Source organism: Corapipo altera, unplaced genomic scaffold (genome assembly GCF_003945725.1).
Source record: "Corapipo altera isolate COAL_440 unplaced genomic scaffold, ASM394572v1 60644, whole genome shotgun sequence".
NCBI classification, from domain to species: domain Eukaryota; kingdom Metazoa; phylum Chordata; class Aves; order Passeriformes; family Pipridae; genus Corapipo; species Corapipo altera.
Window position 1 is genome coordinate 176,958 of NW_020885089.1, and position 26,325 is coordinate 203,282.

General features: G+C 45.7%; 1 protein-coding gene across 1 annotated transcript in view; it reads left to right on the plus strand.

Annotated features, from left to right (window-relative positions):
- Nucleotides 1–7,904: 7,904 nt before the first annotated feature.
- Nucleotides 7,905–26,325, plus strand: part of LOC113960161 (spindle and kinetochore-associated protein 1-like) — a 32,045-nt gene continuing 13,624 nt past the window's right edge. The window contains 7 exon segments of the mRNA XM_027669556.1: nt 7,905–8,018; nt 8,549–8,617; nt 8,619–8,644; nt 9,314–9,438; nt 10,403–10,494; nt 14,003–14,140; nt 14,951–14,966. Of these exon segments, the coding sequence (XP_027525357.1) occupies nt 8,553–8,617; nt 8,619–8,644; nt 9,314–9,438; nt 10,403–10,494; nt 14,003–14,140; nt 14,951–14,966 (462 nt within the window). The 5' untranslated portion in view covers nt 7,905–8,018; nt 8,549–8,552.

A 26,325-nucleotide genomic window follows, 5' to 3' on the forward strand; every position in this document is an offset into this window, starting at 1 on the left:
AGGGATCAGACCCAGCCAGCACGGGTTTAGGAAGGGCAGGTCCTGTCTGACCAACCTGATCTCCTTCTACGATCAGGTGACCCGCCTGGTGGATGAGGGGAAGGCTGTGGATGTGGTCTATCTGGACTTCAGCAAAGCCTTTGACACTGTCTCCCATAATATACTCCTGAAAAAACTGGCAGCCCATGGCTTGGACAGGGACACTGTGCTGGGTTAGGAACTGGCTGGAGGGCTGGGCCCAGAGAGTGCTGGTGAACGGGGCTGCATCCAGCTGGCAGCCGGTCACCAGTGGTGTCCCCCAGGGATCAGTGTTGGGCCCAGTTCTGTTTAATATCTTTATCGATGATTTAGATGAGGGGATTGAGTCCATCATTAGCAAATTTGCAGACGACACCAAGTTGGGAGGGCGTGTCGACCTGCTGGAAGGCAGGAGGGCTCTGCAGATGGACCTGGATAGGCTGGAGAGTTGGGCTGGTTCCAACGGGATGAGGTTCAACAAGGCCAAGTACCGGGTCCTGCACTTTGGCCACAACAACTCCCTGCAGTGCTACAGGCTGGGGACAGAGTGGCTGGAGAGCAGCCAGGCAGAAAGGGACCTGGGGGTGCTGATTGACAGGAAGCTGAACATGAGCCAGCAGTGTGCCCAGGTGGCCAAGAAGGCTAATGGCATCCTGGCCTGTATCAGGAACAGTGTGGCCAGCAGGACCAGGGAAGTGATTCTTCTCCTGTACTCAGAGCTGGTGAGGCCTCACCTGGAGTACTGTGTCTAGTTCTGGGCCCCTCAGTTCAGGAAAGATGTTGAGGTGCTGGAGCAGGTGCAGAGAAGGGCAACGAGGCTGGTGAAGGGACTTGAACACAAGTCCTATGAGGAGAGGCTGAGGGAGCTGGGGTTGTTTAGCCTTGAGAAGAGAAGGCTCAGGGGAGACCTCATCGCTCTCTACAACTACCTGAGAGGAGGTTGTAGGCAGGTGGGGGTTGGTCTCTTCTCCCAGGCAATCAGCAGTAGGACAAGAGGGCATGGCCTTAAGCTGCGCCAGGGGAGGTTTAGGTTAGATATTAGAAAGAAATTCTTTACAGAGGGGGTAATCAGCCATTGGAATGGGCTGCCCAGGGAGGTGGTGGATTCTCCATCCCTGGAGGTTTTTAAGATGAGGCTGGACGTGGCACTTGGTGGTAGTGGTCTAGCAACTGTGGTGGTAGTGGATCAAGGGTTGGACTTGATGATCTCAGAGGTCCTTTCCAACCCGTCTGATTCTATGATTCTATGATTTTAATAATGAATAGCTTTTATCACTTACATCATCCCTGGCTATATGTAAGAGTAACTTTACCTCTTTTCCTCTTGCTATAGAAGCAAACTCTTGTTATAGATTTGCGGAGTGTCTGTGGCAGAAGAATCAGTAAAATCTGGTGGGTTCTAATGTAAGTGGCCAGTTGGGTACCTGTGAATTTTCTGGGCAGATTGTTTGCTAACAGCAGTCCCTAACTTTCAGGCTGGGGAAAAAACACTGTTGCTGGAGGACTTGGAGCACAAAAATCCTGTGCCTTTTTGTTGTGGTTTAACCCCAGCCAGCCACCCAGCCCCTCACGGCCACTCACTCCCCCACTAGCAGAATCAGGGAGAGAATTGGAAAGGTAAAAGCCAGAAAACTCATGGGTTGAGATAAAGACAGTTTATTAGGGAAAGCAAAAGCTGCTCACACAAGCAAAGCAAAACAAGGAATTCATTCAACCCTTCCCATGGGCATCAGGTGTTCAGTCACCTCCAGGAGAGCAGAGCCCCATCACACGTAACGGTGGCTTGGGAAGACAAACACCATCACTCCAAACATCCCCCCCTTCCTCCTTCTTCCCCCCACTTTATATACTGAGCATGATGTCATATGGTCTGGAATATCCCTTGGCTCAGTTGGGGTCACCTGTCCCAGCTGTGTCCCCTCCCAACCTCCCACACATCTCCAGTCCCCTCCCCAGCAGAACCATAGGAGGAGCAGAAAAGGCCTTGGCTCTGTGTAAGCCTTGCTGAGCCATAACAAAAACATCTCTGTATTATCAACCCTGTGTTCAGCACAAATCCAAACACAGTCCCACACCAGCCGCTGGGAAGGAAATTACCTCAGCCAAAAACAGCACAACAGTGGTTAAATTTCCACAAAGCTCCTAGGGAGTATTCAAGATCCTAGTTCAATAAAAGGCGATGTAGGTAATGTTATAGTGCTTTATATCAGCTACTGATTTTTTTTTTCATTAAATTTAGGAGGGGATGAGGGAGGAAACTGATTCTATGTGGAGGCAGCAGGACACTCTAAAAGGGACACTTTAAATTAGGAAAAGCTCAGTAGAATCTGTGGTAAACATGAGTTAGAAGAAAGCTACCAGAAGGCTCTTCTTTTATAAATTGTCATTTTTGAAAATGAATATTTTTAAACATAAATATAGAGAAGGCTTGTCTATATGGTATCAGGTTCCTGATTTTTTTTAATGAAATTCTGACACTTGACACAAAAACATTGTGCTAAAAGTAAAAGCCATAAGTATGAGTCCTAAAATGTGAATTGAAAAGTAAGAGTGCAAATATTTTAATTAGTATTAGATAATAAAACAATAGCATCCATGAAATATTGCATTATTTGCTTAATCCAATAAATTAGGAACAACTGAGTGACTGGCAATTACAATGCCAGATCCCAATGGCAAGAATGAATATAATTTTAATAACTTTACAGTAATGACCTGTTAATCTTAAGTTTGTTTAGAAAATACTTGTCTAGCTCTATGTTTAAGGATGCTAAGAACTTCCAATTCTGAATTATTGCCTTGAGATTAGAGGTGCCTCCATACTTCTGAAAAACCTTGTTTTCAAAGCCTTAAGTAAAGGGAGGAATTTTTGCAAGGACGTTCCCTAATGCTCTTGGTAATCCTGTTAAAATCAGGCTTTTCTATTCAGTCTTCTCCAAATGCAAAATTATTTCTTGAGATTTGTACTTTTATTTAGTCTCATTCAAAATGATTCTTGTGTTTCATCATAGCTAGCCTTTGAGAAACTGTTGCAAAACAAACAAATCACAATTAAAATTTCAAACAATTTGATTATCGTAACTTGCATTCTTTTTTTATGTTTTATATTTTCTGAGATGCAAGTAATATGTGATGAGATTATGTGCAGAGGAAAGAATGTGACTCGATGTTAATCATGAAAGTAAAAGTTAGCTATTGTATTTATACCTGGCTTCTGATAAGAAGCCTGCCTTTGGATAACATGGAGGGGATGCAGCTTGCTTAGCTGCATAACTCTAATTTTTTCAGCATTTATGCATATAGACACCAGGTCTGTATCAGTGGAGTTAAAGGAACAATCTCACTGTGTCTAATCAATGAAACTAACTTTTAGGCAATTTAAGTCCAACGTAAATTGAGCAGTTATGTATTATTGATACCAGGGCTGTAGTTTGGTAAGCATAGTTGGGTTATTTTTTGTTCTGTTTAATCTCCCTTTTTTAACAACAGTTTGTGAATTTGGTAGGAGAGAAATGATGCTCTGTTGTTGTGCCCAGTGCTGCCTCTATCCAGACTTCTGCTGAGCCTGGGTGGGAATGCAGTGGGGGTATGTGTCGTAGGGTATCTGTCGGTAGGTCTTGGTCCATGGGGGAAGAAAGACACACGACACACAACAGAGTGATGAGACAGAGAGATGTCTGCCTGCTCAGCGCAGCAGGCAGCTTTTATTGAGATCGCTCGCTTCAACTTTCTCACACATACAATATAAACATATTCTTGCAAAAACATTTAGGCATGCAGCACCTGCACTCAGCCAAACAGCTTTAACCTTGTACTCTTTATAACTCAAGGCTGTGTCCATGGGAACTATCTAATTAGCTTTACTGCTCTCATGGAAAACGGCCCAACACTTTGTAATATTCCAAACCCCTCAAGCTTCAACTGTGGGGCTGCGACTTCACCCCACAGGTATGACCAATCCCCTCTTCACCCTGAGGGACAGGGTGAAAAGCTCTCCTCAAGTAATAACTCCACTGGAAAGTGTCCCTTTGTAACCCCCTCTTCCCTAGAATTTCCTTTCCAAATTGCTTCCATGGGTGGAGTCCTCCATGCCTCCTTACTGCAACAGCTAATACTGGGGGAGGGATGATTGACTTTGAGAGTCAGTAGTTCTGGTTGCTCTCTGTAACAACCACCTTGCCATCTTTCTGCCACAAATGTCTATACAGACACGCAGACCTCTCCAAACTATATACCTATGCACCACTGGAGGAGTTCTTCCCTCTAAATAAGTATATGCTGCTGGTCCCCAGTGTCCTGTGTTATGCAGGTACTGGTCTGTAGCTTGCAATGAGGCAGCACACAGCTGCACTTGTTGCATGGGGCCTGCAGTGAGCCGTGTCACATGAGGTGAATGCTTCAATTCATGCTGAATGAAACTAATTGGCTAAATCAGTGGGGTCTAAGCAGTGAGAAATGGAAAAGTTGGAATGAACAAAAACATGTGAGGTGTGTCTGGATACAAAATAAAAAGTAAGCATTAAATTGAGACTTGAGGTTGGGGGTAGACTTGTGGATTTATATACAATATTCATGAGAGGCCACAAGCTACTTCTGAAAGAAGGGCAGGGAGAGGAAAGGGAGCTGATCAATAGTTTGTGATCTGCTGAATTATTCAGGCAATATAAGAAAGGATTAGCTGCTTTTTTCAAAAACAGTTTCAAAAGCATGTTTCATCTGCAGGCTTATGAGGATGGAATTGGATGTCAGTCCTGTGTGAAATGGTCACTAGAGGAGGATCATGCAGCCTCTGCTGTTTCACGCCTGCAGTGGAATTTTTAATTAGCTAATGGTGCAGAATATGGTACTCTCTTACACAAATTCTGTAACTTAGTATTATTTCAAATGAGGAAACATTTAAATATATGTTTAATTTGGTTGCTTACTTTTAAGGACTGAAGTATCTCTTCTATAGGGACTATTGTGAACATGTAACATACAATTAGATTTTTTTTTATTTCTAACAACCTCCTTAAACTGTTGTGTTTGCTTCTAGAAAATAATTTTAAAATTATAGCAACTTGTTTACAATTAAAATACAAATAATTTGTGGCTTGTTAAACATCGTGTGGCTCAGGCAGGTACAACAGATGCTGGAGCTCACCAGCTCAGATCTAGTAACACTTCAGCCACGACTGGACCTAACTATGCCTGTGTTTGCATCCTGGTCATGGCTTTGCATGCAGTGTGAGTAATGCTCACACAGCTCCCTGATACTTTTTTCCCTAACTGGAACCTTGTCATCTATAAATGTCTCTGCTGGGACTTGTCTTTCCGATTCCTTTGAGAGCTGGTGGCCTTTTGGGGAAATAATTTGTACCATTAAAAGAACTGAAACTAGAAAGGAGGGTGCAGCCTGTAGATCCTGGGGTGAGGGTCTCAAACATGGGAATACGAGGACCCGGAAGGTGTAAGTGGTGTGCAGGGGCTGTGCCTGGCATGTGACAGCTGGTTGCAGGATCGCAGCCCGTCGCCGCCGGAGCTGTCCAAGGTTTTGCAACAAAGGCGACTGCGGCGGCAAACCTAGCCCGGGCTGCCAGCCCTCTCAGCCGGGGTGTTGGGAGTCGGGCATGCGGGGGACGTGATGAGGCAGGGAGGCCCGTCCCCGCCGCGTGGGGAGAAGAGTGAGACGCGCAAATGGCGGGAAGTTGGCAGGGGCTGAGGCCCGCGATCCCAGGCGGGCCTCCTCTGCCCGGGGTTGGTCTGCTGGAAGGTGGAAAGAGGAAGCGCAGCCCTGCGGACACGAGGCTGGAGGCAGCGGGGAGGAAGCCAGTTTTCAGGTGGAACCGCGGCACCAGTGGTGGCTGGCTGTGTCCCCGGGTGGAGATCCAGCCCCTGGAGGTGGCACTGCCTCAGCCAAGTGTCCCAGGGTGGTCCTTGTCAGACTCTGCTGATGGATTGCTGCGGGAAGCAGAGGCTGAGCCGCTGCACGTTGCCAGCTTGCTGTGAACATGTGTGGGCTCCCCGCACCCGTGTGTGCTGAGTTTTATAATTCTGGTGCTCTTCCAGCACAGCTGGGTCTTAAAGCTTTTGCCAAGGTGTTATGGGTTGACCCTGGCTGAACTCCAGGTGCCCACCACACTCCACAACTCCCCTCCACAACTGGACGGGGAGACAAAATATAATGAAAAGTTCATGGGGCAGATAAGGACAGGGAGAGATCACTCACCAATTACTGTCACGGGCAAAACAGACTAAACTTGGGGAAACTAAATTTATTATCAATCAAATCAAAGTAGGATAGTGAGAAAATAAAAACTAAATCTTCAAACTCCTTCCCCCCACCCCTCCCTTCTTTCTGGGCTTAACTTTACTCCCAAATTCTCTACCTCCTCTCCCCTCAGCAGCACAGGGGGACCTGGAATGGAGGCTGCAGTCTGTTCATCACATGTTGTCTCTGCCTCTCCTTCCTCCTCAGGGGTAAGACTGCTCACACTCTTCCTCTGCTCCAGCATGAGGTCCTTCCCATGGGAGACAGTCCTCCATGAACTTCTCCAATGTGGGTCCTTCCCACAGGCTACAGTTCTTCAAAAATTGCTCCAATGTGGGTCCCTTTCCATGAGGTGCAGTCCTTCAGGAACAGGTTGCTCCAGTGTGGATCCCCCATAGTGTCGCAAGTCCTACCAGCAAACCTGCTCCAACCAGGACCCTGCTCCAGCATGGGCTTAGCACAGGCTTCCCACAGGGTCACAGCCTCTCTCAGGCTGTGGCATGGACTCCTCCCTGGGCTGCAGGTGGGTCTCTGCACCCCCGTGGCCCTCCATGGGCTGCAGGGGCACAGCTGCCTCACCATGGGCTTCACCACAGGCTGCAGGGGAATCTCAGCTCTGGTGCCTGGAGCACCTCCTGCCCCTCCTTCTGCACTGACCTGGGGGTCTGCAGAGCTGTTCCTCTCACATATTCACACTCTGCTCTTTCAGCTGCTGTTGTACCACAATTTTTCCCCCTTCTTAAATATGTTATCACAGAGGCACTGTGATAATAATTTCAGTAATATTTTGTTGCTGATGATTTAATTTGTATGTTAATTTGCTTAGAGAAAGTATATTGGCTAAAAGGAATTTTCTTTCTTCATAAAGTTACTGGTATAAGATCCCACATTTTCCTAATGCTGACTTTTCTTTAACATATTTTAAACAAAGTAAAGTGTTTCCAATTGCTTCCTCCAGCTGGAGGTGTAACTCTGTGCATGATATACTTTGCTGGGGCTGTAATCTGATTAATGAAAATGTTGTCATATCCTGAAAATATCCTGTTATATCTGAAAAAGGAGCAGAGAAACCCTCTTGCTTTCAGGGGCCACGCTGCAAGAGTGGTGCTTCGTGAGCAGACTTGCCTAGGGGACACAAATAAATTACACAGAGGTGAGGGGAGAAAAGGAGGTTTTGCTGTTAAAATTGAATAAACAAAAGACAGAGAGCAGAGAGCTCCTAACAAGTGCTGCCACTCCCCTCAGAGCTCCCGCCTTCCGCCCTTCCCTTCACGCTCCTCCCTCCTCCTACCGCGCACGCGCCCTTCCCGCCCTGCCCAACGCCCGCCCGAGCGCGGGCGGATTCGAACGGCACCGTCCGCGGGATCCGCTCCCCTCGTCCTGCCGCTCCCCGGCTCCCTCTCTGGCCCCCGCGGCGCCCGGAGCGGGGGTGGCACCAGGGGAACACTTGCGCTGGGTCCCGTGCGTCGTGAGGAGAAACGGGAGTTGCTGCCGCTGCCGCCGCCGCCGCCGCCTGTGGGGGTGACCTCGATCCCCCCTCAGGGTGTCCTTGATCCTTCCCAGTATATCGGCTTCCCTCAGGTATGGAGCGTGGTAAAAGCGGCGGGTGTCTAATAGCTGATTTAGTAAAGCGCGGTAGTTTGATAATGTTGTAAGCGAAAAGAGAAGTAAAAGCTTTGTTTCCATGTGTGAGCCGCCGGAGGGAGCTGTGTGAGCGCTCGGTGCAGGGCCGCGGCGTTAAATGCGAGGGTTTTGTCACGTTTTATAACCTTTTTTAATCGATTATTGTCTATAATAGGGTTAACAATTCTATTACTATAAACTGTAGTCGATATATAATGCTCTTTTTTGTGCCTCCATACTCTGTTAACGCATTTTCTTTTATTTTTTTTTTAAACCTTTAAATATTAATCACTGATGTAATCTCCCTGAGAGAGACTTACAGAAGTCCTTTGGATAAAGCAGGTATTTCTTGTTTATTTCAGTAAATTTCCAACTCCTTGATTAATGGACACTTCAATATGATTTCTGATTTCATGAGGAATTGCAGCACTGATATCACACACTACATTGATCTCCAGAATTCAGGGAAATTTATTGTCTAATGTCACTCGCTTTGTGCTTCCTCTCCTGCCTTCAAAATTCAGTAAAATAAAAGGGAATTACAGCATTTACTGCTTCATTTAAGTTCTCTTTCCTTCTTTGGCAGATCGGGGTCCTTCTGAAAACTGCTTTTGTGCATAGTCTTAAATTACTGCTTTTGTTTTTGTTCCCTTTCAGTGTGATGGTGGAGGATATGGCATCCACAATGATGGAAGATTTCTGCTTACACATCAACATGAAGATTTCAAAAGTTCTTTCAATTAAAAAAAATAGGTAAATGAGATTAACAGTGGGGTTCCATTTGCACCCCACTTCAAGAAAAACATTGAGGGGCTGTGGAATGGAATGGAGCTGGGAAGGGTCTGGAGCAGCAGGAGCAGCTGAGGGAGCTGGGGGGGCTCAGCCTGGAGAAAAGGAGGCTCAGGGGGGACCTTCTGGCTCTGTAACTCCCTGACAGGATGGGGGAGCTGGGGGGGGTCGGGCTCTGCTGCCAGAGAACAAGGGACAGGACAAGGGGAAATGGCCTCAGATTGTGCCAGGGGGGCTTAGGTTGCCTATTGGGAACAATTGCTTCATGGAAAGGATTGTCCAGCCCTGGCACAGGCTGCTCAGGGCAGTGTTGGAGTCCCCATCCCAGGGAGGAGTTAAAAGCTGTGTGAATATTGCACTTTGGGACATGGATTAGTGGTGGCCTTGGCAGTGCTGGGGAATGTTTGGACTCCGTGGTCTTAGAGGGCTTTTCCAAATGAAATGATTCCATGAGCTCTGTTGGCTGTATGGAGTACAACAGTTTGACTTGCTGCTTCTCCTGGGTGGGAGGATATGGTGATTGGGGAGTGTAGAGTTAGTAGGTAATCACTGCTTGTGGAGGGGAGGGAAATGGGATTTTGTTTTGTTTTTTTTTGTCGGAGATTTTGTGGCTTAACATTCTCTCTTTGACAGGTGAAGAAAAATGCCTCAAACCTTATGTCCGTAAAATAGGAAAAGACATGATCCTCTTGAATGATCTCCTGGATAAAATGGAAAATGAAGTTAATCAGCAAGAAAAACTGAAGAATTTGCTACAAGTAATATTTTTTTTTCTTGTTCATAAAATACTAAAAGATTCAAAGGAATCTTTGATAAGTGTGTAGTTGGTTTTTTTCTAGATCCTCAGTGATATGTTTGGATGCACGTTCTTAGAAGAGAAACTGGGGCTTGGAACAGCCTTACTGATGGCATATTAAGCAGTTCTCCACCTAATGAACATTAATGAGCATTAAAAATTTTATTTTTCAAGGTTTATACATGGAATCATAGAATCACAGAATGGTTTGGGTTGGAAGAGACCTTAAAGCTTATCTTTTTCCAACCCCCTTGCCATGGGGCAGGGACACATTCTACTGTCCCAGGTTGCTCCAAACCCCATCCAAAACCTGGCCTTGGACACTTCCAGGGATCCAGGGGCAACCACAGCTGCTCTGGGCAACCTGTGCCAGGGCCTCACCACCCTCACAGGGAGGAATTTCTTTTTAATATTTAATCTAAACATTCCCTCCTTCAGTTTGAGGCCATTAAAAGGATGTCTTTATCACTGACCTTGAAAACATGTTTTTATGATAATAGATACCATGATCTAAAGAACAGTTCAACTTATGCATCTTTCCAATAGCTACAAAAACTGTTTAATTCGAATATTTATCTATTCTAATGTGTGTCTGCAGTGCCTTCATGTGTTAAGTCTTTGGGGAATGGGTTGTTTGGGGAATGTAGGTGAGTGTGCTGTGGTATCTCTTCATCACTACCACCATTCCCCTGCCCAGACCTTGCTAGTTGTGTATTGTTAAAGATTCGCATTTGAGGGCAAGGGCAGACACCCCTTGCTCTGTTTCTCTGAGCTTTACTAGTTTCTGTTGGGAAATGATGGGGTAAAGAGGCAAGATGACAGGGAGAGAGCTTAATAAAGCTGAAAATTAATTTTGTATTGCCCTAATTTTACTTGCTTGATGTCGGTAGGTTCAGATTTCTGATGAAGTCTCACATTAATTTCAGGAGCTCCAGCAGGCTACTGAGAGAGATCTAAATGAAGCACAGCACCTCCTTGAACACGTTCCTCCCCACCTGCCTAAGCCAGCTCAGAACTGGTATGTGGTACATGAGCATGGGGGTGTCAGGCTGCTCCTGGCAGTGTCCAGCTGCAGCATTGTGCAGCTCTACTCCTTTCACTGTACATTAACTCTGAAATTTTGGGAACCAAGGTTGTATCTATCGATTCTGGATTTTGCTCTTGTCCAGGCTCATGTTATCACCCTAAAAAATCCATCAGGTAAAGTCCATAAAATAGCAAGCTGTTCCAGTGGAAGCTTCCAGTGGCAGGTGTGATGCAGTAGAAAGCAAGGGCTTCTATGAATGTAAACACTCCTTGCTTTAAAATCACAAACACACTGATTTTATAACTGTAGTGCCTGTGGACTGAAGGTGGGTAAGTGATCCCAGTGCTAGGTCATTAGAACTGAAGTTCACCACTGTCCTTCCAAACATAATTTAAAAAAATCCTCTAACTTGATCATCTTTCTGTGAGGCTTTGAATTATAGCTGGGGGTCTTTTATTCTCCTTTCCCTGCAGCAACCTGGCATTTATTTCAGGTAGCCATGACATCCCCTGCCTTGGAGAGGGCTGTGGTAAGAAACTGTTCAGAATCAAGTAGCTCAAGTGTGAGAATGGCACACAAGTATGTGAGACAACAATTGTTATTCAGAAGGCTTCTAAGACATTGTAACTCTGAGTTTCTCAGCTCTTTCTCCGGCTTCTTGGAATTACTTTTTATTTATGAGTGATGTTAGTGTATGCCAGGTGGGGGTTTCTTCCAGAGTCTTAATATCTGGGGATCTCAGGACTTGTTTCTAGCCTTGTATCTTGTCAGAATGCAGTTTATCAGTCTGTTTGAATTCAGTGCTTCCAATATGTGCCCTCAATATCTCAACTTTATACCTTGGTCTGGTTCCTGATACCAGACAATCCTCAGGCTGAAAACATTTCAGGTGTATTTCAGCAAAGCAAAAGGTTAAGTGTGTGGAAATAGGGTTCCAGAAGAGAAAAGTTAGATGTAATTTTAGTTGACGTGTAGCAATATTCTTATTGGGGTAGGTACTGCTTTTATTGAAACTTAGATTAGTCTTAGGTGGTGGAGAGATGACTTTTGCAGGAACTTTTTCTGATTGTAGCTCTTTAGACATGAGCCCTCAGTTTAGGAAACAGTCTCTCAAAATGTGTCTAGAGGTGTCTTGTTCCTTTTCAATTTAAATGTTACTTTTTGTGTGTGTGTGAAAGAATCAAAGTCCTTCAGAAATTATCGCTGGGGTTCTGCCTTCCTTGTCATAACCTACTTTCTTAATTTAAGAAACCCTTTGTCCTACGTTTGTGTCAGCTCCTGGAAATTGTTTAGATGCAAATGAGGCTTGTTTAGTGATCATGCCACTTCTGATATCAAAAAAGTTCTTTGGGATGTTGGTTTCCCTTCCAATCTTGTCCTGCTTGTGATCAAGAAGTTAATTGTGATATGACTTTAGCTGGTCCTTCCTGTTCTGGACAGAACCACATATGTAAAACCAGCCAAGCTTTTCTGATAATTTTCTACAGATTGTGCTCTGCCAGCTCACAACTGCTGTTCTGTCAGTGTCAGTTTGTTGTTGGTTTTTCCTGGGGAATAACACATTATATGTTAATGCCATTTGTCAAAGCATGCTTTCTCCTTTTGTCCTCATCTTGTCAGTTCTTGGTGTTCGCCGTGTTGTGCAGCAGAGGGTCAAGGAAATGCAAGACAGGACATAATTGATCAGAATCTACCATATCACTGTCAATATGTTTTCAGTCCTCTTCCCCAAACCTTCCTCCACTGACCTCCTTCATTTCTGTTCCCTTATGTCTCCACATGTGTGGAGATGGGGGTACTAACGGACTGTTGAGTGACTGTGATGAGATAATGCAGAAAGCAGAGCCAGCACTTGAAGGCTGGTGAGACAGGCCTTGAAATCCCCAGGAGAATGAAAACACCCACGCAGATGAATTGAATGATTCATGGCTTTAGCTATTGTTTCTCTCCTGCATTCTTGGGGTTTTCTTTTCTTGTTTACCAGAGGAATCTCACTGAAATAAAAAGCAACTTCAATGTCTCTCAAAGCCCTTGTATCCCAGGTGTTTACTGAGAGCAGTTTCTCACTATGCCAAGGCTAGATTTTGTAAACAGGCATCAGTTCTTTCTTCTTGTCATCCAGGTCATGGTGAACTGTGTCTATACCACGTCACTGCAGCAGTACAGGGTCAAGGGATTGGGTGGAAACACAAAGCAAAAGCACCTGGGGATGAGGAACCATGTAGAACCATTGTTGCAGTAGGATGGATGCCAGGAGACTGGAGCGTGGGAGGAGTGAAGTTTCAAGATGTGAACTCTTCCCTTTGTCCTTGTTTTTATCCTTCCATTCCAAACCCACCTCCAATACCACCCAGAATCCCCCCTGCTTCCCTTTCCCTCCTCTTTGTTGACATTCCCTGCTATCTCCACGGATGCCAGGATTCGTTTTTTTGTTGTTCTGATGTAAACAGATGTTTTTCAGATGTTTACATCGGAGTAGGTTTAGCTGTTGGTGTCTGGGGTTTCAGAAGGGCTCTGCGTTGTGTCAGGCTGCTCCTGTCCCTGTCACTGGCCAGGCCATTTGAGAGTCCAGCAGGTGGCACTCCCTGTCCTCTCTGTGGCACTTGTCTTTCCTGGGATTGGGACACTGAGCTTGGGTGTGTCACATCAAGTGACACCTCAAATCCCAGCCCCGGGTCAGCAGATGGGGCACTGCTGTGCTGTTTGCTGGCTGTGGGGCCCCACATCAAAAAAGAATCTCTTATGGGAAGGTCAGATCAAAGTGGAGGATCAGTTTCTTGTGCCAGGTCAGCTCTGTACTGCTTTAGTTAATTTTGTTGCACATCCCAATAACGTCCATATGCTCCAACAGCCAAATGTATCCTCTTTGCTGTCCTCATGTCAAGGAGCCTCTAGGTGGGTGGCTGGGAAATCACTCTGGATTTGAGGCTCTAAGATGAGCCTTTAGAGGAAAAATAATGCTCTAATAACCACTCAGAGCAGGAAATTCTTTGACTTTGGGGATCTTGCTAAAAAAAAGAAAATATTAAAAAATTCACAGTCTGCTGGATGTTGTTGAATTTCTTTACTTCAAAAGACTAATGGATGAGTCAGGCTTTCCAAGATTTGAACTTGTTTCAAAGAGCTCTGAAGTATTTCGAATCTGCAACTCTGTGCTGTGGTTCATCTGATAAAAAGCCAGGCCTCATGTTCTGTGAAACATAATGGTACATTGAATTCTGAGCTGCACTGTGCTGTGTTTGGACTGCTTCCAACTCACCTGCTAGCAGTCTTTGTAGCAGAGAAACCAAGAGCTGTAATGCAGTCACCTGAAGGATGCAGTTTGAAATGGGAGTAGGCTTGCTTTATTTCTGTTTTGTGGAATATAATTAATTGTGTTCATCCAGCTTAACAGATGGATTAGGATTTACATCTGTGAGTAAGCAAACTCGATAATGTAATGGAATTCTCCTTACTACTTATCTGCTATTTATACACTTAATATTCATTCATTTCACAGCGTCACCGTGCCAACTGTGAAACACGAAGAACAAACAAAAGTGGCAGAACCTGAACCTGCTAAGAAACCTGCAAAAGAGAAAAGAGTCATTAAAGAAATACCATTAATAATGGCAGAAGAATTTGAAGCTGTTCCTGCGTAAGTAAGCGTGGCTTTCCTTACACCCTGTCATGTCAATTTGGGTGGCAAACACAGGTTTAGGAAAGTGACCTCTTGCAGAACTGAGACTGACAGAGATGGCTTGAAACTTTAAATATTCTGCAGGGTGAAACATCATGATAGTAGCTCCAAATAGTTGAAATGTAGCACTGGCAAACCTGAAAATGAAATTAATAGAGTCCTCTATTTTATTGGGAAGATCGGAGCTAATCAGTTAAAACCCAAACCTCTTATTGCAAAAGTCACTGTAATTGTATTAACAGAAATTTATTAGCTAACAGGTGAATTCTCTTCTTGTTTTGAGAACTTACAAAAAAAAAAAAGCCATGATCTCATAAGATTAAGATTTGTTTACAACTAGAAGGAAAAATAATCATAAATGCTGGTTTTATTTGACCCAGTTATTGGTTTCTGGAACTTCAATTCTTGATTTATCAATCTGTTTTCAGATAGCAAAGGAAATCAAACTTGTTTCAAGGAAAAAACACTTTGCACTGAAATTCCCAAATTTCTTCAATAGAAAGCTATGGGTATTTTTCCCTAACATCGGGACCTGATTAATGGTTATCCTTGTCTGAAGTCTGTCATGTAGGAATAACTTTTTTTAAATGACTTTTTGGGGGCAAGGATAAATATTTCTGCAAAAAAAGGAGAAATTTCTCTTGATGCCTAAGGCTAAACTGTTATTGAGGCTCTAGATTCAGTGTGTTCCCTGACAATACCCGTTTCAGTATGAAATATGTTTTTGAGTGTATTTTACTTGAGGCTTTCCAATAATTTTTCCTGCAGCTTTCAAAATTTTCAGGTGAGTTGTGTCCATTTTCTTTCTTATCCTGAATGTTGAGCTAATGATAAAGGACTTCTGGTTACCTCTTAAAAGAGCATGCACCTGGTACTTTTATTCTGCAGATCACCTCTAGTATTTTTTGTATTTACTCCCTTAGGTAGTTCTCTCCTGATAAAATTGTGGAAGAGTAAACCTGGGGCATGGGAGTCTTTGGCGTTTATCTCTGCTCCGGCAAGAGAAGTAGACACAGACCATTCCAAGTAGATATTATTTTAACTTCCAGTTAAAGCTATGGTCTTCCACATCACAGGACAGGTAGTTGTGGCACTTGGGGGATGTGGGTTAGTGGTGGCCTTGGCAGTGCTGGGGGAAGGGTTGGACTTGATGATCTCTGAGGGCTTTTCCAACCTACAGGATTCTGTGATCATCCTTGAAAATAGAAGGTTTTCCACTGCTATTCATGGACACAGAGGATGGGGACAGAGGCCAGATGGATCCTTTTCCTATTCATTGCAGGCTTATAGAGAGGTTACATCTTAGACTGTGCTGGTGGAGCTCTAGAAATAATTTTATTCAGCTGGGAAAAGCATGTTTGTTCTGTGGAGGAAGATTTACATGAATTTACATAGATCTATTAATCTACCAGTATTACTGTTGCCTGGCAATGTTGTAGTACAAGATTGAGGGAGTACTTGTGATTTCACATACTGTTTGATCAAATCTAAGCAGCAAATATTTGTGACCCAAATTTTCTTACACCAAACATATTTCCTTGGATGAACAAGGATTGGGTTCAGATCCCAGTTCTCCAGGTCAGCACTGGTTCTGACCTAGGATCATGGTTAGACTCGATGATCTTAAAGGTTCTTTCCAACCCAAACAATTGTGTGATTCTATTCTGTGGTCAGAGACTTGCAAATTATTTTACCCTTCAAATCTGATCCAGAAAGGCATTTTTTTGAAGAAGAGAAAGGAACTTTCTTGGTATCCATCTCAGTTAACATTGAGTTCAAGGCAAAGGAAGAAGCTTTCTTTATTCTGTGTCTAAAATTCTTACTGTTTTCTAAAATGTTTACTGCTAAAAATATTTTAGAATCTGCACATTCATTATAACTCTCGAGTTTCAGAAGATGATAACTTGAGGGAATATGTTTCTTTTAGTCTAAGCATTTTTTTAGGGAACAGGTGGTGACCATTAAGAGGTTTATCTCTTTTAGTGTGGTATATATGTGATACACTGATGCTCTTCTTTTCTCTGAGGAGCACATCACTGTGCTTTGGTTTTCATACCTATGGAAAAAAATGTTTCGAAAAAGGGCTTCTGTGGATTAAAAAAAGAAATTGGGTCACTTGTTTTGGTTTTTTTTTAAAGGAAGATTTCTGAATTTTGCAGCTTTTGGAATAGTGAAGCAGATTTTAAAGTTATTTTAAATCTAAATTAAATGGCTGGATTTGGAACTTCTTAACTTTGTATTTTTATATTAGTGTATGTACGGACTGAAATAAATGTTAGCATTTACAGGTTTTCCAGCCATGGTTGGGTAGAAACATGAGAGGGCTGTGATAAGCTGGAGTTTTTATGATCCTTAGTTATGCACAGAATAAAAATTCCGCTTGGTTTTGACAGAGTTTAATTTCAGACTAAAGCATCTTGGATGCCCAAGGGCCTCTCAGGGCCCTTGTTTCTTAGGTTTAGGCAACCCAATCCTGCTTGTCCGTTTCAGCCTCAGGATGGGTTGAGGTGCTCCCTTGACTTTATTGTGTTCACTGAGTGTCTATTGATAGTGGGAGCACAGGAATTTAAATTCAGGTATTTTATACCTCTGGGCTTAGCCTTCATAGCTCTGCACGTTCCCCTGTGTCTAAGGGAGGCATTTGGAGCAATAAAATAGCAGTTAATGCATACAAGCAAAGCCTTCCTGTGGTTGTAGACTGTGTTTTTTATGCTGTGGCTGCATCTCAGGGGTGGTAGTGCTGCTTTTATTTCTGTGCAAAGTAGATCATTTTTATAATTACGAAACGGCTGCACATCCAACTTTGGATTAATCGAAGAAGTATCAATAAAGTTGAAAACTGGCTGTGAGTAACTTCATGGCAACTAAGTTTCAAACTCAGTCTGAAATAAGAGCAATTACTTTGAATTTGGGAGGTTTTACACACCTTGTGCGGACCTGGCAGCAGGGACTGGCTGTTATTAAAATCTACAGCACTTACTTTTAGTTGGCAGTGGTAAAAAAAAAATCCTGCCCACATTCTGGTTTGGAATATTGAACTTGTAGTTGATTAGCCACTTCTGCTTTAAATTCTCTGTATATTTTCCAAAGACGTTTGGTTTGCTGTAGCAACTGAATGATGGTCACAGGATAATTCAGGTTGACCTGGCTTTTACTGCCATGTTTTTTGGGGGTTTGTGTTGTTATTTCAGTTTCAGATTTCATTTTTATATAATGGCTTCTCAGTTTGCAGCACTGTTCCTTTTCCTTAAAGGCATGCCTTTACATCTATAAATACTGAATAGCCTTACTTGCAAATTATCCCAGTGTTCTAGTTTTTCCACATCACTTTGGTTTTATCTTCTGTGCTTCCTGTACCTCTAGGCTGTTATCAACAGATCTTATTCTTCTAGTACTGGTTTTATGAAATGCTCATTCTTCTCTAAGCCAGTCCTGCTCTCCTTCCTTGCCTTGTCTCCTCAACCATGGATGCTGCTGGCAGAAATTGTCAGGAATCCACCTTCTCACTTTGCTCTGTGGGATTTGGTGGCCTCATTTGTAGGACCAAGCATTACAAACCTAACTCGTGGTCAAGGATGCCACGCTGAGAGTGAATCTTCCACCGGCATTGTTCAGTTACCGTTACCAGTGGTATGCATTGTTTAATTTGGGTCCTTATCTGAGCACACAGGATGTGCATTTTCTGTGATTCTGGGTTTTTCTGAGTGTTTGGACACGTTTCCTGGTAATGGTTCGCTAGGGCTTTGAGGTGCTTGTGCCCAGAAGTGGGGAAGAAATGGGAAACAGGGAGAAGGTGAGAAATTTCAATATCTCTGTGACTCCCTTCCTCCACATCCCGTGCAGATGCTGCTGCAGGGGCTCTTCCCCATGTGTAGCCACATCTGTGTTTCTCCCATCTGCACTTCAGATTTGCTCCCTTGCATGTTGTTTTTTAGCCTGATAATAACTTATTTTTTATTGACCTTGGGAAGCTCACCTGGAAACAGAACACAGGAGAGATGCTCTGCAAAATGTTATCAGAAGCATAAGAAAACAGCAGAACAGCCTTTTGCTCAAAACTGGAAGCACGCAGTGCAGAGGTAGGGGAGATACAATTCTGCGGTCCTTTGTAAAGCCAACTTTTGGACCAGATCAAGCTTAAAATGCAGGTTTTGGAAGGCTTTGCTCAGCTCACCATTGCCATGAGCTGTTTTGATGCTGGTTTCAATATCTCCCTTCATCTGCCTTCAGCTGGGATGTTTTCATCCAGTCAAAAGCTGAGGTTAAGGCTTCCCAGCAGTGCAGGGAGAAGCCAAGTTGCCTTGCATGAAGGATGGGGAACCCACGCAGGGAATTCTTCTCTTGGTGGCTGGGGAAGATAATTCCTATTTTTTCCACCTCTGCAAAACACCACTTTGAGACACAAAGAGCGCAGAGGGAGGTCACAAAGATGGCTCAAGCAGCACTTCTTATACTTTGCTTTCCCCTGGCTTTATCTCCAATCATCTAACCCTGGTGGGGGTGATACAAAAGATCTACCAAGTGTTTTTTCACCCCAAAAGCAGAGAGGAAAGGGTCTGAAACTGTGGCTCCTCTCTGCACCCACATCTGGGGGATGATGCCTGGGAGGGGCCCTGGGTGGCAGTGGCAGTGCTGGCTGCAGGGGAGGTTCTTACAAAGATGGTGAATCCTAATTATTCCTATTGTCTGACCTCAGATGCAGGCAAGCGAATTTTCAGTGACCACAAAAAGGGTGCTTAGAAGTCTCCTGCTGAACCACTTCATTTCAATCCACCATTGCATCAAACTTTTTCCAGGTCCAGCCACTTAAGGGTCTTTCTTGCTTGTTGTGATCACCAAATCCTCCATGCTCTGACCCACAAGCATGTCCTGGGCTTCCAGGCCCTCAGTTCCTCCGGATTTTTGGCTCCTCATTTGCCTACAGCAGCCATCAGAAATCTGGCTTGTATTTCAAGGAATCTTTATTCTCTAAAGCCTTAATTAATTTTCTTTAGTCTTGCTGGGCCTAATATCACTTGAATGGCTTGCTTACATGAACTAGTGTGATTAACAGCAGCACCCAGACACAAAGCTCCTCAGCTTGTTCATCTTTTCCATGGGAGCATTTACAGCCTTTTATAGTCCTTTGCTGAGGCCAGACTTTAATTTGAGATGGTGGCAGAAACAATGCACACGTAGACAATACACAAATAACTCATGGGGTTCCTCGGATGACGGGATAAAATTTCCCTGGTTGAAAACATCAAATTACAGGTTAATCTGCTTCACACAGAGGTCTCTGAATTCCTGCAGTGCCTTCCTCCCCCTCCTCATGCCTTGTCATTGATACTGTGGCCTTTAGTGACAGCGATGCTGAGGTTTGGGAATTGCTCTACTGGGGAGCCTCATGAATCCTCCTTGGAGCCACCAAGACTGCCCAGAGCAGGTTTTGCCTCTGGCCTGGCAGAGATCGAGCATCATCTGCTGCTGCTGCCCTGCCCAGGCTCCACTTGCTGTGAAAGGACCGGCTCCAGCAGAAACTCTGGCAGCTGGAGTCTCCTCGAGACCAAAGGCTCTGGTTGGCACCTGTGGCCCAGCTGGTTATTCTGGTTTTGTTCTTCAGCTGGATATGTCTTGCAAGCCTGGGAGGACTGGAGAGGTTAAACCAGCAGCTGAAAAGCCTTCAGGGCTCTGAGGCATGTCCATGTGAGCTGGGGCTGCTGCTTCCTTCAACTCACGCAGAAACAGCCCTGGCTGACCCAGACCCTTTTCCAGGGATGAACCATGTCCCAGTGAGATCAAACAGTCCTTGCCATTTTCTGGGGACCACCAAGAGGAAAAGCATGGGCATGGGAGCTGCAGGCTGAGGGGTGGAGACCTAAGATCAACTTTCCCCCCAGGACAGTGAAACCTTTGCCTGCAGCCACCTAAGAAAGGAGAGGATGGGAGAAACAGTCCACACGTCCCACTCAGCAGTGGCATTCCTACTATGACCCCCTGATCAGTGAGGACACAGGGCTCGTTGGCTTATTCCAGGCACAAAAGCAGTGTCTGGAGCCCACCTAGAGCTGTGGGCAGGGGGAGTGAACAGTCGTCTCTGTGTCCCTTTTGGGCAACTCCTCCAGCAAAATCCACCTCCAGGGACCTGTGAGGCAGGAGGTGATGGGGACAGTGTAGTGTCTCCACTACTCTCAGCTACCCTGCCCTGCCCTTTGCACCATGCCTGATTTTGGGCTCAAGCCCTGTCTGCACACCTCCAGTGATGACCAGGGCTTGCCAGACTTGCCCAGCTCCATATGGCTGGAGGAGACCTGGCTGGTGGGGAAGGGCAGACTCACAGCTCTGTCATCGTTAGCACCTCATCAGCAGCCAAATTTTCCCGTGCTGGTGGTGCCCTGGAGCCTGTGATTCCCCTGGTGCCGCTGGCTGCCACGTGCCAGCAAGCCACAGCACTGCTTCCCACATCCCATCCCGGGGCTTTGTGGTGTCCCACTCCTAAGGGGAAGGGAGCTCCTAAGATTTGTAGATGCTCGTGGTCAAAAGGAATGACAAATGTCAGAGGGTGTGCAAAAACTCACAAAGTTTATTAGTAAATTACACACCTGGCCTGGAAATTGGTGTGTTAGTCCCTAGGCTCCCAGTATAAGCACATGGCAGTGGGTTTGGATAAAGGGGTGGGGTGAAAGGGAAGGGAGAAGAAAAAAGAAAGAAAGAAAGAAGGAAAGAAATCACCAGTCCTGGTTCTAGAGTTGGTCCAGCTGATGGCATATCCAGGGTCCTGGCAGGGACCTGTTCACAGGGACACCTTTTATAGTTAAGTTTTCCCCTCCCTGGAGAGAAGTTTTTCACTTTCTATGTCAATTAGTTCTGATGCACAGCCTGTTCTTTCAGACCTTTCTGGAAATGATTCAGAGGCTTTGAGTGTCTTGGGTGGTCTGGATCCCCCTACAGTCCATGCCCATTTCTCAGCCTCATTTCTGTCCCTGCATTGTGCTGTGCTGATCTCCAGGAGCCAGAACAAACATGTTTGTCCCGTAAAAGTGCTGCCCTTCCTCCATATGGCCCCTTCTCCAGCCACATCCTGGTCTTCCTCACACCATGTTATTCCCAACAGTCCTTGGTTGGCTCCACAGCCATCTGGATGTTGGTGTTTGGGACAAACACATCATCCCCTTCTGGGACTCTACAGTTAGCCCATGGGCTGTTGCTGAGGGCACACGAACCTGGAGCATGGCAGCCACTGTGTGATAAGGCAAGTGCTGTTAGAGGGAAGGTTTGAGCAATTTTGGGCTAAACAAGTGTCTTAAGAGCTGTTCTCCTCCAAACAACCATGCTGCTGTCATAAGCACATTAGGTGTAGGGTATTTTCCATCTTCCCAGATTGGGGCAGAAGAGAGCAGCTCTGTGTCGCTGCCAACCTTGCCCTTGTGAACTCCCAGCTTAAGAACCTCTAGAAAAGGCACAGAAGTATTAATCAAAAGCTCATTTCCCTGTCGTAGGGTACCTGTCGGAGGCCTTGGTCTGTAGGGGAAGAAAGACACGCGACACACACACACTAGGATGATGAGACACTAGGATGAGCCAGAGAGATGTCTGCCTGCTCAGCGCAGCAGGCAGCTTTTTATTAAGTTCTCCAACTTCTACTTTCCCACACACACAACACAAACATATTCCCACAAAAACACCGAGGAATGCAGCACCTGCACTCAGCCAAACAGATTCAACCTTGTACTCCTTACAACTCAAGGCTGTGTCCATGGGAACTATCCAATTAGCTCCACTGCTCCCACGGAAAACAGCCCAACACTCCATAACACTCCAAACCCCCCAAGCTTCAGTTGTGGGGCTGTGACTTCACCCCACATTTCCCAAAATACCTTGGGCATTATCTCAAACGTGCTCACCATGTGACATCCACGTGCTGCTCCTGGATAAACTGTGTTGAGCCAGGAGACTTCTCTGCTAGGGGTTTGTCATCGGCATTGGCTCCTTTGCATTCCCAGCTTCGGAGTGTTTGGGATTGAGTTGTAAATTCAAGTTGGCCCCCTATTAAAAGGCTAAAACAAATAAATACTGCCCAGCTTCAGTACGTCATGGGATCCGAGAAGCTGGGATGTCGGACAACTTCCATCACTTCCAAAACATGTTTTTAAGCTTAAAAACACTTAAATTAGACCAGGTAGTGCAGAGAAATGGCCAGCCTTGGGGAGGAGAGGGGGGGAAATTATTTTGCTGTGCACTTGGCCTTGGTGATTTCTCATGTTGTAATATTCCCAAGGTGTTTGATCTAAAGCACAAAAGCCTGGAGGATGCCTCAGCTGGGCTGGTCTTGGAGGAGATAACATCTCCTGGCACAGACAGCACAGCCTTCCCAAACCAGGCTGCTGAAGGTCACTGGAGAACTTCGCTTGCACATGTTCAAACAGCTCCTTCATTATTACCATCCATCAATCCCTCCATCCTAGCCCAGTCCCTTGGACACCCACTGAGCCATCCCACTTAATTGGGACCTTGGGGAAGCAGTTCCCATTCTGAAGCCTGCTCCCTTTTAATTAATGGGTAAAATAATCTATGAATAAATAGGAAGACCATGACTAACTCCCATTTTTATTTCTCTTCTGCTTCCCATGCTTATCCCAGGTAATTTGCAGCAAAGCTTTAAGAAAGTCCATGCAAGGGACCTGGCTGCTTGTTTTCTGCAGGCTCGGTGCTGCAAAGGAACAGAAATCCAAATGCTGGGAGCTGGGAAAGCACATGAATACCCAGGTGAGCAGGTGAGTTTTTCCTGGGATAGTTCCTTTGTTAAAGCTAAGCTGGGATCCAGGTATTGCAAAGAATTTGCTCCAAAGGCTGGGGGAACAGCAGTGGTGGTGTTTAATCTGGGCATCATCTGGATTTGGCATGCTGGGGACAGCCACTGCAAAAGAAAGGCATCTGCTTTTAGAAAAAAAACCACCAGTTTTGAAGTAATTCTGTTGTTTTTCTTTCTTGTGACTGGATTTCTGCTGTGGGTACAATGAGGAATGCAGCTGATCCAGGTACCTGTATCCAAAACTGTAGTGCTGTAGACCCTGCGTGGTGCCCTCCTGGGATGCTTGGGTTCCCCTTGCCCAGTACAGCTTTGGTGTCCATGGCTAAACCAGTGACACTGGGGGGTTATGAGCAGACAGAGGCTGTGCTTTTAATTAGGACTTTTATTAATGATAAATGGCTTGTGCGGCAAGTGGGGAAGGAGGCTGGGCAGGGAAAGGGATGGCACACTGCTGCCAGCACCAGGAAACTGTCTCTGGGGTGGGACAGGAACAGGGAAGCACCATGGCAAAATTTGGGCTCTCTGAGGCCTTCCCTGGAGCCTCCAGCACACAGAGCTGGGAGTCACGTCATTGCAGAGGTCTCCTGCCTCTGCTCCCGGATGTTCTCAGTGTATAAAGGCTGGTTACAGTACACGTAAAAAATAATAGCATGAGGTGAAAAACAATGGGAAATGTGGGTGGGCAGAGAATGGCTGCTCCAGCGGCAACCCCCTCCCGTGCCAGGGTGTTTCGACAAGCTCATTCCCAAGGATTTACAGAGGTGGCTACCTATGACATGAGAGAGACTTCATCTTTTTTCTTTGCTTTGGCAGTTTTAGGTCAGTTTAATAAAACAGAAGGCAAAAGGAAACCTTCAAGGAAATCGGTGCCAAGTTGGTGACAGTTTGGGAAATCAAAAGCTTTGCTCTTGACTAGTTTTGCTGCCAGTGAGGTGGAAGGAGCAGGCTGGGATCCCTCACAGCTGATGAATGGCAGCAGTCACTGCTCTTGCCCCATTTTGGTGGTGGATGGGTGCTCTGACACCTGCATTAAATCAAATGTTGTCGGAGGGCAGAAATTGTGTGAACAATTTCTATTGCATTTCTGAGACCCTCACCTTGGCATGGCTGGGTGCACACAGTAAAAAAATACTGCACCACTAATATGGCTGCAGGCCTTGTGCCAAGGTGAAGGAGGAGTTGTTCTGGCAGGAAAACAAGTTTTATGGACACCTGCTGTTATCCAATTAGTACTGTACACCACAGTATGTTTTCCTTATGTATCCAATGTAACCTGGGGAAGAATCACGTCTCTGTGCCACAGGCAGCATATAAGCTGCCTTTCCTCGAATAAAGGGGACATTTTTGCCAATCATATTGATTCGTGTGCAATTCTGTCCGAGCCTCTCCGCCGATATCTGGCGCCCGTTTAACAGGGAGTCCTACTTCGCCGAGTTCTGCAGGGACGTAAGGCGGACGAAGGAGCTGAGGGAAGCGGTCGTGAAGGCAGCGCTGTCCCCGGCGCTATAATAACGGCCGTGCGCACGGCACAGAGGAAATCTTACCCTGGCCCGGTGAGTTGACCGAGGGAGAGAGCATGGGGCCCGCGGCATCCAAAGAGGATGAGGCTGTGGAAACGTTCCTCCAATATATAATCTCTCTAGGAGAGCCTGTTTCTGATGAAAAAGCCCCTAAGGGGTTAATGGAATGGGTGAGAGCGAAGAATCTACTTCCCACTGCTCACACCGCCTTTCAGGTGTCCACAAGGGACACTATAAAGGAATTGTTTTGGGACGAGATCTCTACGGGATCAGGAGACGCTAGAAGGTGTACTATGGTTGGGCGTCTGGCAGTTGAGTCGCTACAAGACTTAAGTTCTGAGCGACGGGAACTCATAAATGTTCAAACAGCTCTGTCGGGAGACGGCGGGACTACGGCAAGTCCCTGCCCCGATCAGTCCGTTGTAGGGGAGATCCCCGTGCCTGCGGCTGCGAAGTTGCGAATGCTAGGAACCTTAACAGCAGCGGGATCACCTCTGTTTAGCACCGTGTATGTAGCAGCAGGACGTGTAGAGGCTGCAGGAAAATCAGTAACGGCGGAGACTAAAGTTGGAGCCGTGCCAGCGGCACCGCTCTCTACTGCGGCTGCGCAGTCGGCAGTGTCGCTCCTCACTGTGCCTGCTACTGCGCATGTGTCACCTGGAACGATGCTGCTAAAAGCCTCAGCGTCGCTAGATGGCGCTGCATCGCTGGCGCCTGAGGCCTCCATGAAACCCGGAAGACAGCCACTGTGGCTCGCTGCCTTGGCAACGGACGCTGTTTTCGGAAAAAAAAAAACAAAACCAAAACAAAACAAAACAAAAAAAACACACACAAAAAAAAGGGACACGCGTTTCCAGGATTACTCAAACAACTGCTAGAGTCCGGCGTGCCGGCGCTGGGGCCGCGCGCCAGGGCTCGGAACTGTGCGCTGGGGCTGCCGCTGCGCCGAGCTGGGCCGTGGGGGAGGCGGCGCTGGCAGCCACAGCAAGAGGCGACAGAGGGACCTCAGCGACAGAGGCAACGCCGACAGCTACTTCTGCAGAGCCAGCCAGACTTCTGCGGGGATCCCCGGGAGCTGCACGGCGCGCGGGGCGGCCCGGGGAACAGCAGCTCGGCGGTGACTGGCTTGCGGGGGAGTAGCCCTGCAGAATCCAGGCATGTCAGTAATTGAGAAGAGAAAGCAGAATCTCTCTCTAGTCCTTCTACTCACTTGTAGATGACTTAAAATTGAAAGATTGTGTTTTACTAAAAGTTAACATGCAAGAAATTTTAAGAGTTTCCCAGAGAATGAATCTTTATATAAAAGCTTTAGTGAATTGCCTTGTTTTTAGTTACATTTTACCCCTGTAAAGACCTTCTGCCCAAATTTCGTGTTCAACCTTAGCAGGAGGAGACAAAAGGTTCACACAATAGAGATCATTTGTTGCTTAGCAACTGGGTGGGACTCAAACCACCTCCAGCAGTTTCTCAGATCTAGGGAGAGAGTAGAAATTACCTTACAAAAACTACAAATCTGCGAATAGGATAAGTGGAAAGCTAGCAGGCTGGGGATTTCCTTAATTCTTAGGTAAAATATCTCTCTAGATCCCTGAATCTACTACTCCGGAGTTGGGGAAATCTCTGTCACCAACAAGGTCTTTCCACTTATTCTTTTTGTATGTGGTATTATATTGCTAGCAAGCAAGGATCAGAGTTGGACTCACAACTTGCATTTTTCTCCAGCATAGAAAGTTATAATATGATTATATTTGTATTATGGATTTAGCCAAGATTTGGAGACAAACTCTCCTGAATTGTGTGCTACCAAGTTGTTCTTGCAGCAGTGTTAAAGG